We start from the raw sequence: 12,393 nt of genomic DNA on the forward strand, positions 1-12,393 counted from the left end.
ATTAATAAATTAGAGGTGAGACCATAGTCTTCCAACATGAGTCAAGTGTTGACCCTCAAAATATAGGCCTACCTACTGTACCTCAAAAGATGCTGCTGCATGAATGATTTCTTTGAAAAACTGAGAACTCAGGCAGTGAAAGGGAATGTTTGAAATAGCTGAGTCATGCTGTAGTGTCCTGTTTTGTCATACTCTGCATTGTTTGAGCAGATGTGTGAAGACCTTACACGACCCTGTTACTTGCACTAGAGAATGCCTGCAGGGAACTAGAATCAAGAATAGGAGTCAATGCAAAACATCCATAAAAATGGCATATCATCCAGCTATTCTTTCCCTGTGGGGGCATGTGATTTGGTTTCCACTACATCACATGAACGTGTCGACTTATTTTTTGCAACACATTCCCTGGATTGCTTTTTTACAGTGGATTTATGTCAGTAATTCCATTTTCATGACCACAAATGAAGAAAACTCCCCAAAACACTAAACAAATGACTCATAATAAACAAGTAATTCATAAAAGGCTACTGCATGCTTCCCGAGAGTGCCGTTTTCTGACCTATTGAATACCTGATAAATTCTTAAACAACTTTTTAGCGCATCAGACAACTTTCTAAAAACACTGAAGACATTTACTTTCCTCGTGACCCAGTCCCGACCTTATTTCCTGGCCAGCGTTTCGCAGTGGGTGGAGGATCGCGAGAAGGTGGAGTTCGATTAAAATTGCCCTGTTCATGGGATTGCGAGTGAGGAGAGCATATTTGGGCGAGTTTGTGTGCGACCAGGCACGCCGCCAGCGATGTCTCCGCTGTTTAGAACTTGCATGCTCCTAGCGGGGTTTGTTTTATTCTACATCGCTTACCTGCTTTTAGGGGCGCTTGTATTCTCGTATATCGAGGGTCCGGTGGAGGAGCAACTAAGAACGGACTTGACGTCTCTCAAACAACAATTCCTTAACCAGAGCTGCGTCAACTCATCGCAGTTGGACGACTTTTTGGAAAAAGTTTTGAAGGCCAACAAGTACGGTGTCTCAGTACTCCGAAATGCTACAACCCATTCAAATTGGGATCTGGCCTCCTCATTGTTCTTCGCAAACACTTTGGTGACGACAGTAGGTGCGTACAAATGTACCAAAAGTTTCTTATCAACGTTACAAGTCTAGTGGAATAGTCAAACATAACTGCTATCGTTAATTTAATCATATTCCTACATAGTTGTCACGATAGGATACACAATCGTTAGTGATTGGCTATATTCAAACAACGTTTTAGTTTGTTAGATATTTTTATGTTAAGTCATAAGTAACTTTAGGCTACAACAAAAGAGGCAAGGCATCAGACGGCGCTACCGCTTCCGTGGGTCTTGAATGAGCTGCATAAATCAATTACTGATGTTAGTCAAGGACATTTGCATACAAAAGTAATTTCATCCATTTCATTTTGTTTGCTTTCTCCAAATGGTTTTCCCGGTTTATGTCGTAGTAGCTTCAGCTATTTTTTTTTTCATGCAAAAGGAAACGCTCACTGCGCCACGTTGTAGTTTTATCAAAGGAACTGTATTAAAATATGCTGGCAAGTCGCACCTTGACATTAGCCTATTTGCAATTGCCCACCTGCAATTCAAAATCTGTGATATAGCCTAGTTAAAACGATGGTGGGAGTAGGCTAGGCTACAATGCCGAACTACCTCTGAGGCCTTTGGCTTTTTTGGAGGAACTATATTTTTTTTCCCCTTCAGTTTTAGATTTTCGGTGATAAGGATGTAGGCCTATTCGTCATTCCAACACGTTGACCTGTGCGTGTAACCGTTTCTCCGCTTTCGGTTATCCCGGGGGACATCCGCGAGGTAGATGGGTAATTTAAGCCGATCCTCGGATATAAACAAACATGGATTGAAATCACCGTGGCCTATCTAAACATGTATCCATGCTTCTGGCGCACACGTTTAAGGGTGTCGGGACAGTTGAACATGTGTAATTCTCCTGGTCAACCAGTTACTCCAAAGACTGCCAAGTAAACTTGGCTTGTGGGCATAACTTTCCTCACTAAATGTTAAGGGTGTAACGCAGTGGTGTAGTCTGTAGTGGGTATACTGAGATGTAGTAGGCCTATAGCTGTAGTGGATATATTGTGATCAACCCCAATCAATACCTATCCTTGCCTATTTTAAGTGGGTATCCTGAGATGGTGATTTCTTATACTGCGTAGTCCTGCGTAGGCCCATCACGTAGACTACACCACTGGTGTAATGGTACTCAAAATCACAGTTCGGTGTGTAGCCTACATCGGTGTTGAAGTCAAGGTTCGGTTATTATTATTTTTTTTACAGTAAGCCTGTAGGTAGCTACTGCTAACCTAAAATTCACTGACAATATTGCTGAACTCTAACGTCTTCTACCTAAATGGTTCGGTACAAATACGTGTGCCTTTACACCCGTGAACCTCATAAAACAAACAAAATCAAATTGTCAGCACAGAGGAGACCATAGAATTATGCCATCAAAAGTCAGCTTGCTCACACAGGCCTAAGCGTCTTAGGTGTAGGCAGGCCTATGTGTAAAATGCCAGTTATGTGTAATAATTATCTGCCAAGTGAAACATTTGGATGTAATGTCATCTGGTTTGTGCTGACCAGACCCCCTTTCGTAAGGTGTCATGCTGAATTAGCATGTTGTGAAAGCTTCATCTTAACTTTTTCAGGTTGTCTTTTGGAGCCAAGCTTCGGCCTGTTATGTGTGGGATCACACCAGTAATACATTTGCATAATGCTAAAGATAGTGAGGGGAAGTCCGTAGTAGTTCAAGCTAAGAGGAAGTAAAGACCTGATATATTGTAACTGTCTGTACATCACTAGTCTGTGTTGAATGAGTATAAGTATATATACTCTTTTGATCCCGTGAGGGAAATTTGGTCTCTGCATTTATCCCAATCCGTGAATTAGTGAAAGACACAGCACACAGTGAGGTGAAGCACACACTAATCCCGGCGCAGTGAGCTGCCTGCATCAACAGCGGCGCTGTGAGGGGTTAGGTGCCTTGCTCAAGGGCACTTCAGCCATGCCTACTGGTCGGGGTTCGAACCAGCAACCCTCCGGGCCTACTGGTCGGGGTTCGAACCAGCAACCCTCCGGTTACAGGTCCGAAGTGCTAACCAGTAGGCCACGGCTGCCCTCAATGAATGAGTGTAAATGGGTGTATCTCTTTACCGTGGGGATGTGGCTAAGCCTAGTAACGAACCTGGGAAATTAACTCTGAGTAAGTGGTCTACCTCCTTAAAGAAAAGCCCTAAAGTTCCATTCAGATTTGTTTGTAAGAGATCTTGATGAGACCATCTCTCAGAGTTAACTTGCCTCAATGTGTCGCTAGATCTCATACTTGGAAGACCCAGCAGACCTACATGCATTCCCCTGTTATGTTTACTGTCTGTGTCCTTTTTCCTTAGGCTAGTCCATGTGTTCTAAATAAATGTGAGTGTGTCCAATACGGAAGGCCCGTCGATAAGGCTAGTCTTTGTTCAGAGAAGAAAAAAAAATTGGTCCAGTGTATAAGAAAACTGAAAAAAGCTCTAGGTGATTTGTTTTGTTTTGTTTTGTTTTGTTGTTTTTTTTGTTTGTTTGTTTGTGTACTCCAGATGGGGGTTGTTTTCTGTTTCTAACAGAGAGCACTTTGTTGTCTAAAACAGCCACTGGAGACTGGAGCCCTGAAAGATACAGGAATTCAGAACCATTTGTTTTGTTTCATTTTTCACAACAAACCAGAACAAATCAAAATCAGTCGATGGCAAAAAAATGGAAAAACAAGAAACCTTGTGCAAACCTTTGTGCTGAATCCCATTCGTGTAGAAAACAAGATTAGAATGTAGGGAGGGTTTATATTCCTCTCATGCGATATGGAATTTTAATGAATTGGTTTGGTTCTTAAGATCCAAATCCTGTTGCAGATTTATAACTAATTTCATTGTTTAATCAACAAAGCATATAACACAAGCCCACGAGAAAAGCATTCCTTCCATACTTTGATGTAATGATGCCTCTGCTCACCCCCAGTGCACAAGCTTTGAGGAACATGGTGCATAACTTTCAACTGTGCAATTTCTCATCTAGCCGTTAGGCCATAAAGTTACATTTTTAAGGTGCACAGATTTTAGGTTGTTGTTTTAATGTTCGTTTATAGTTCGTATTCATTTATAGCCTTGTTTCAGTTCAGTCGTACTGTCCATAATAATGTAGGGCTTTGACAAAGATGTAATCATACTGGCACTTTCTTTGTGGGCTTTTCCCCTTTAGAAGATAATGACCAGTAAACAGAAGTCTCATGAACAAACACGTGAAGTAAAATTGGGAAGTGGGTAACATAGGCACGCTGTTGTTCCAGTAATTGTGTGGAATGTTTTGATGTACAAGTGCGTGCATTTGTGTATTTCACTGTTAATGCACATGGACAATATTGAACAGGCCCTGTGTGTGCTCAAGGCTTATATATGTACTTTCGCATGTAAACTGAACAGTTGTCCATTTGCGAAAGTGTTTATGTTGAAATTGAATCCCTCTTTATCCCCCTTTCCCCTTCCTTTTCAGTTCCCTCCTCTGGCCCTTCTCTACTTATCTCTTATGCTATCGTTTGTCCCCTCTCTCTCCCTACCTCTGTCCATTTATCTTCCCTCCTCATTTCAGTTCAATTCAGTTTTGCTATAATGTAAGAATATGTCCAGAGCCTTGAACATGAACCTTGAATCGCCCTCACTAGAGCAAGCAGGTGATGGAAAAAGAAAAAGAGAGTTTTTAAGAAAAGGAAAAACTTGTTTTAAGAAACTGCACTGCATAAATTACTAGAATTGTATAATCTAAGTGAGATGAATAACCTTAAATGAAGGGAATATGTTCTTATTTTTCAAGATTTTAACAAGATTTGTTGTCTAAAAAAGCCACTGGAGACTGGAGCCCCGAAAGATACAGGAATTCAGAACCATGTGAGATGAATAACCTTAAATGTCTAAGTGAGATGAATCTAGGTGAGATGAATAACCTTAAATGAAGGGAATATGTTCTTATTTTTCTATTATTTGCCAATAACAAGACATTTTTAAACATTTTCGCACTTGATTTAAGTATTTTTGACCTTGTTATAAGTGAAAATCTTCTTGTTCTATTAGCAAATCAAATAAGCATATATTCACCTGGTTTAGATTTTTTTTTTTGTCTCACTTCGATTCTGGAATTCATTTGCAATGCATGGATAAATCCACAGAAACCAAACCGTGGGCAAATCCACAGACCTCAAACCGTGGGCAAATCCACAGACCTCAAACCGTGGGCAAATCCACGTCCATGTCTGCTTCTCTCCTCCCCTTTCTTAACCCTTCTCTGTCTTCCCTCTGGCAGGGTATGGCCACACCACGCCCCTGTCGGACGCGGGCAAGGCCTTCTCCATCATCTACGCGCTGGTGGGCGTTCCCTTCACCATGCTGGTCCTGGCGGCCTGCGTCCACCGGCTCATGCACCTGCTGACGTACGGACCCCTGGGTGTCCTGCAGCAGCGCGCGGGCGTGCCGCCGCGCCTGGCCAGCACCGGCCACTTCGCCCTGCTCCTGCTCCTCGTGGTGCTCTGCTTCTTCGCCGTGCCTGCGCTCATCTTCAGCGCCATCGAGGACAACTGGTCCTTCCTGGACGCCTTCTACTTCTGCTTCATATCTCTCTGCACCATCGGCCTGGGCGACTTCGTGCCGGGCGAGCAGCAGATGCAGCAGAACAGGGCGCTCTACAAGATCTCTGTGATGGGTAAGTGAGAGTCATGGGTTGGACCAGGCGTAGAATTGAAACGCAGGGCAGTAGGTCAGCCTCAGGTATCTCTCCCAGACATGCGCCCTTTACAATTAGGAACGAGAGAATGTAATGCCATCCTGTATATTTTATTAGCAATGCAAGCATATATGTTGTTGTTGTTATTTATTATTATTATTAATATTATTATTATTACTTCTAAAATGTGTCTGCTATTCATGGGTTTCATCAGGTCCCTTTCTACAGGTGTATAAAATCAAGCACCTTAATCATTAATGCAGACTGCATGGTGCTTGATTAATACACCTGTGGAAAGGGACCTGATGAAACCCATGAATTATGTTTCCAGGCATGTTGCCCATCCCCTTGCAATGGTCAGCATCTGCAAGGATGCTAATTGTCTTATGGGCTTCACCTGCCAATATTGAGTGTTGAATGTTGGCATGTTAACAGTGAAAAAGACAATAAAGACTTTGCATTGTTTTAGTGGGGTAAGGAGACCCAATGAAGATGTTAAACCTACAATATCTCTGTAAAGGTCGTGCTTCACAGCCGATGGCTCATCTTGTTTGTACAACAAGGAAACCTTATTATTTTCAGATAATTTTTTCAATCCATTGTGGGATAACAATAGAATGTTGTTTGGACAAAATCTTGCTAGTCCACTTTGAGAGCAACCCAGAGTCATAATATTTTCGTGGTCTAAATCCTGAGTTAAATGTCCTGGATGGATTTCCCTTGAGGGCAGTAGACTTGTGTATTTCATGATTCATTTCAACTGTAAATTAACCAGCAGTCTCCTCTTGTTGTTTCTGCTTGTTGTTCATTTAAGGACAATGACTGTGCCTTATCTCTGACCTCACTGAGGTGACGGCTTTGCGTTGCGACACACCCTGTGTGACCAACTGCCATCCGGCTTGCTTGGTTGGTACTGCACTGGGCAAATATCAGCAGTTGGCATTCTGCCCTTCCATTGCATTAGCCGCCTCTGTTTAATTTCATTAGTTTTTTCCTCTCATAGTTTTCTACTTCTACTTTTACTTTCTACTTTAGCTCGTTGTCTTCGTATGACCTCTGGAAAGCACCAGGGTCTCTTAACAGATAGGCGGTACATAAATAAAAATGATGAGTTTGTTGTTTAAAAAAAAAGCGTATTAGGGAAATGACTGTCCTTTAGCAGGGCTAGTATGAAAAAGGAAGGTGTGTGTGTGTGTGTGTGTGCGCACGTGCGCGCATGGAGGGGTTTTAACTGTAAATGCCCTCACCTCCCCTGGGGAAATTCTCACCATTTTAAAAAGTGTCCAGCCAAACTATAGCATTCTGGCTCTCTCCTGAAGTAAAATATTCCATAAATATGTTACAAATCACCCTAGTTTCACTTTCTGAATGACTGTATGTTGGAATGTAATTCTAACAGTGGTGTTATAGCTGTATCTCTAGGTGATCATACTGTTTTTGATTTGGAAAATGTCTGTATGCTTTAAAGCAAAACAATAGCAGGCTGACATGAAATCGATATATAGTTTCTGCATTGAGGGAGACATGCCATGTGACTTGTGACCGGTTTGCAGCAGGTTTGTTTTTATTTGTTCATTTTCTCAGGCTGTCCTCAGATGAGGTCCAGTTCTCTTAGGGCCACGGTGAGCTTTACAGCCTTCCTGTTTAAGCACCTGGACAGACTTGCGTGACTTATTGTGAACTGTTATTTAGTCATAAAGTTTTATTCACTTACCTGTGGTATGCAAATTTGCTCAAGCTGGTTTGGACGTGATTAGTTCTTAGGAACAGGATCTGTCCCTTATCCTGGGGCAGTCTAGTCCATCTTCACCCCAGAAGCTGTGTTGAAGGCCCTTTGCCAATTTTACATTGCTTTGTTCTGCCTGGAGGATGGAGAATGTTTACATTTTTTAATTTTTTTAATTTTTATTTATTTATTTATTTAGCTGATTGTTTTACCTAAAGTAACTAACAAATACGGACTAAGATGCGTTCAAGCTATGTCATAAAAAGAGACTTTAGTGTAACAAATACTACCTTGCTAAGGCCACTCGGAAACCAGAGGGTGAGTGTAGAAGTTGAAGTACCAACCACAAGTGTATTGAAAGGAGATGGTAGTAGATGGAAAGGGAGGTGCCTGGTAAGTGAATGATCGGTCATAGAATGCAGGCTACTGTGGCTGTTTGTGTATTAAATATTTTGGCTCAATTACTAGTGCAGCTCTGTTAAACTGTCTGAACTGTGATCTGCTACAGTTTGAAACATTAGTTAATTGTTGGTTAGTAGTTAGTTGGGCATGATTACACCTTTCTGGTGGAGGCTCATCACTTGGAAGGTGGTGAAAAGGGGAAAAAAGTCTGCTCAGTGACCTTTTTAGCAAAGCACTTAATCCAATGTATGTATTGTACAGTAATGGGATTGGGGGCTGTGTTTAAAGAATAGTATCTTGTTGGCCCCAGCCGTGGCGCAACTGGCTGGGGCACCTGCACCGTAAGCCGGCGACCCGGGTTCGATTCCCGCCCCGTGGTCCTTTTCCGGATCCCATCCCGACTCTCTCTCCCACTTACTTCCTGTCACTCTCCACTATCCTGACGCATTAAAGGCATAAAAAGCCCCCAGAAAATATATGTGTGTGTAACTGTCGTAGCAGCAGCAGCGGTGGTGGTGGTGGTAGCAAAGTCCTTTTAGGCAAGTCCCTCCACTCGGCGGCCATATTGCATAACGCTTTTTGGGCACTTATCGGGCATCTATTTCGGCAGGAATGTGTGTGCGCAAGGCTTCACGACACCAACCTTGCTCCAGTGGCGAGCTCACAACACATGATTGGCTCAATGTATTCACAACACACCACGATTGGCTTAATGTATTCACATGTCAACATTTTGCCATGGAAGGGGTGGGGTATGTGTAGACAACTGCCATTTTGGCGTTAAAAACTAACCCCCATGCATTTCTATGGAGGATTTTTAGAGTGCTGTTTCTCCTCATTAGAAAGTCTCTGGTAGTAGTAGTAGTAGCAGCAGCACTAATAATAGTGGTGGTGGTGGTCTAGTTTTCATGCAGAAGTGGTGCTTCTGCATTAAGCCTCAGCTTAGGCCCCATGGATTAAACAGAAGTGTGTTGTATTCTCAAGAACATGCATGTTGATGCGAAACACTAGAGCTTTGGTTATTTGTCATGTAGAAGAGGTGGTATGTTCTCTTGTGGCTTTTAAATGCATCCTATGCAAGTTCTAATATAACGGCTTCAAAGTAATTTTGATGATGAACTAACGTGTAAAGGTAGAAGGGCATGCCTTTCGAAGCCATATCACAAATTTCTTTAGTTTACAGCACTACAATTGTGTGAAATAGCTGACATGGAGATTATCTTCACGGGTTCCTATCCTTTGACTTGTATACAAATCCACATGTATTGTGTCCAGGGGAAAGGGGTCAAGCCATGTGTTAAGTTATAAATACCAAGTGGTATAACTTGTGTAAAATAAGAATACTTTTGGGGGGAGCCCAGTAACAACAAAAAACTGCTGGATGCCTTTAACTTAACTGCCAATGCTGTAGTTTGGGGAGAATTTGCACATCGCATTTTTTTTTTTTTTTTAGACAGTGTTTAATTTCTCTTGCAATCTACCTGTGTTTTAAGTGAGTCATTTATATGATCTGAATGGTTTTAAGATTCCTTGTTTCGTTTTTCTTTGCAGTCTACCTCTTTGTTGGTTTGATGGTGATGTTCCTTGTTCTGCGTACGTTCCACAAGTTGGCCGACCTCTACGGTCTGACTGCGTTCCTCCACTTACCCAGCTGTGATGAGGACCTGGCAGAAGACAAGGAGCCCATCGTGGAGGAAGGCCGTGAAGACGACCCTCCAGAATCGAAGGCAGTTACCAAGCCCTTGGACCCAAGCTCCCAAGTGTCCTACAACTCCATCAGCAGATGAAGGACTCTAGTACTTTTGCGCCTCTGTATTTTTTTATTTTTTTCCTCTTTGTGTTTGTTGTTTTTGTTTGTTCGTTTTATTTATTTGTTTTTAATGGGTTTCAGTGATTACGTCATCACCTCATCCCCTATCCTATGAATAGAACGTGGCCAAAGGGGAATAGTGGGGGCCAAGCTTTGGCTGGTGCATCCCATGGGTATATAGGTTTGACCCCACAAGAGAACACCCGAGAACAAATAGGATCAAATGTGTTTGTGCTATAGTACAGTGGACAGAGGTGTAGCAATGGTTGATATTTGCTGATTTTTTTTTTTTTTTTTTTTTTTTTTTTTAGGGTTTGTGAGGGAACCAAAAAGGCAAGTCTGGGAAAGACCAGCATTTGTAATTCACAACTAGGAGGAAAAAAACGAACACAATGGGCAAAAACCCCCACCATGTCTAAACTTGACACTGCCATGCAGAGCTAGTGTGAGGGAGTAAAAACCCAGCTATCTATTCTAGACAGCCAGGCTGATTTAGCCTGTTATCTGAGCACAGCATAAGTATTTACTCAGGGGAGTTGTTTTTGTGGTTATGGTTTGAAGGTAGAGGCATTTTTAAGGTTGACTCTAGTAAGTGACCCACTCCTGTTTCCTTGAACATCCCTTATCCCTGACCTCTGGATTTCAGATAGAGATTCATTTTAATTTGTTTACAATGCAATCACAGCCTGTTACTGTTTTTTTTTTTTTTTTTTTTTTTTTTTGGTACTGAAGTCAATCTGGCCTAAAACTCCAGGCTGCCAGGCCCGATGTGCTGACTTTGGTACTTTGGTATCATTTAGGGTCTTGTGTGCTCTGGTGATTTCATCAGCTGTTTACATGAGCAGAGCATGTGGCCCAGACGTCAATATTGAATCATGAATAGTGTCGGCCTCAGGCCCCATGGAAATTTTCCTGATCTTGTCCACATCCATGTTGTTTTGTTATGTTGTTTTGTTTCTCCAGTCACATGTTGTTTGCTTTGGTCAATTTGTGCCCCAGATAGTCCATGTCATTGAATTGCACTGCACTTTTGTGACCAAATTTACAACTGTACCACCAGCAAATCTCTTAGTCTTCGGTCCGTCCACAGACACTCTGCAAGACCTCTGGCAATTTTCTGCTTGTCTTGAAGGACTTGGGTGTTAAAAAAAGACTGAAATAACTTGACTTGCACATAAGTGGTCTTTACGTCTGTTTGTGTACTTATGCCCACATGCAGACCCACTGCACAGAGTGTAATGTCAATCATGTATATTTGCTCTGTCATACTGCGTGAGGCTGTGCTTCTCTGTTTGTGAAGGAAATTATGTGGTTAACCCTGCGACTCACTTCTCAGACCTACTCCACATCAGAAACGTGCAATTCACAGGCCACAGTCCTAATGGAGAAACATGCTATGACAGACACCAGTGCAATTTCTGATAGAATTATCATGTTATTTATCATTGAATTATACCTATAGTTGTGTTACTGAAATTAGTTTTTTTTTTTTTTTTTTCATAAATAGGACGTAAAAGGGCGCTTGATGAGTATACTAACATGAGAGGGTAGTTCTACTTGTCATTCTATTATACTATGCTGTTTCACTTTAAGTTTTTAAAAAATAATAATAATAAAAAGAGAAGGTAAACAAGCAACTTTTTCCTTTGATATTTGTTGGTGATTATGCATAACGAATCCACAGTCTAGGTGAATATTTGAATTTGCTCTGCATAGGGGTATTTCACAAAACCTAGATAAGGGATTAAGCTGGGATTTTTAGGTTATCCTGGATGAATTTAGCCTTGACTTGGTTTCACAAAAGAGATGGCACATAAGTTACCATGGGGATTTATTCTCTGCACCTACCAGGCTAACAGCCAAGCTAAGTTAATTCTAATGGTAATTATGTTGTCTTATTGGTTCAGCTAGCTGTCATTCACATCAGACCTCCGTGGTCATTTTAAGGAGCTATATTCCATTTATAAACGATTTGCTAAAGGTATTTGCTCGCAAAACAGATTGTCTGCCTACTAACATATGGTTATTATTTTAATTGTGATAGCCTTATAATTATTAACATAGGCCTAGGTACTCTGTTTGCTTATTTTAGTGATAGACGTTTGATGAATAGCCTACTGTAGTTGATTGGAAGTGGGGTGGGGTGGGACACGTGTGTGCATACGTAAATTTGCATTCAGTTGGTCTACCACGCCTACTTCTGCTGTTTTACAGAAATAGCCATGATTCCCCATTCCAAAAAGGATCACTTTACTTCATTGTTAGTCTATATCAATGCCTTTGATCTAGACTATCCTTGTTCCTTGTCTCGGCACGCAACGTCATTAAGAAAGCGCTTGCCACTGCAAAGATGCCTTATACCTTCGAGAACTTGCCCCTCTACTTCCAATCAACTACAGTAGGCTATTCATCAAACGTCTATCAATAAAATAAGCAAACAATAAGTAGCCTACCTAGGCCTATGTTGATAATTATAAGGTTATCACAATTAAAATAACTATATGGTAGTAGGCAGACAATCTGTTTTGTTTTGCAAGCAAATACATTTAGCAAATAGTTTATAAATGGAATAAAGCTCCTTAAAAATGAGCACGGAGGTCTGATGTGAATGACAGCTAGCTGAACCAAAAAGACGACATAATTACCATTAGAATTAACT

General features: G+C 41.5%; 1 protein-coding gene across 1 annotated transcript; it reads left to right on the forward strand.

Annotated features, from left to right (window-relative positions):
- Positions 1-688: 688 nt before the first annotated feature.
- kcnk6 (potassium channel, subfamily K, member 6) lies at positions 689-11,361 on the forward strand. Its single transcript, XM_048264652.1, has 3 exons — positions 689-1,115; positions 5,380-5,775; positions 9,476-11,361. Exons 1-3 carry the CDS (start codon positions 800-802, stop codon positions 9,709-9,711), a joined length of 948 nt encoding a protein of 315 aa, XP_048120609.1. The 5' UTR covers positions 689-799; the 3' UTR covers positions 9,712-11,361.
- The last annotated feature ends 1,032 nt before the right edge of the window (positions 11,362-12,393 follow it).

The sequence above is a fragment of the Alosa alosa genome, chromosome 15, assembly GCF_017589495.1.
Source record: "Alosa alosa isolate M-15738 ecotype Scorff River chromosome 15, AALO_Geno_1.1, whole genome shotgun sequence".
Lineage (NCBI taxonomy): Eukaryota > Metazoa > Chordata > Actinopteri > Clupeiformes > Clupeidae > Alosa > Alosa alosa.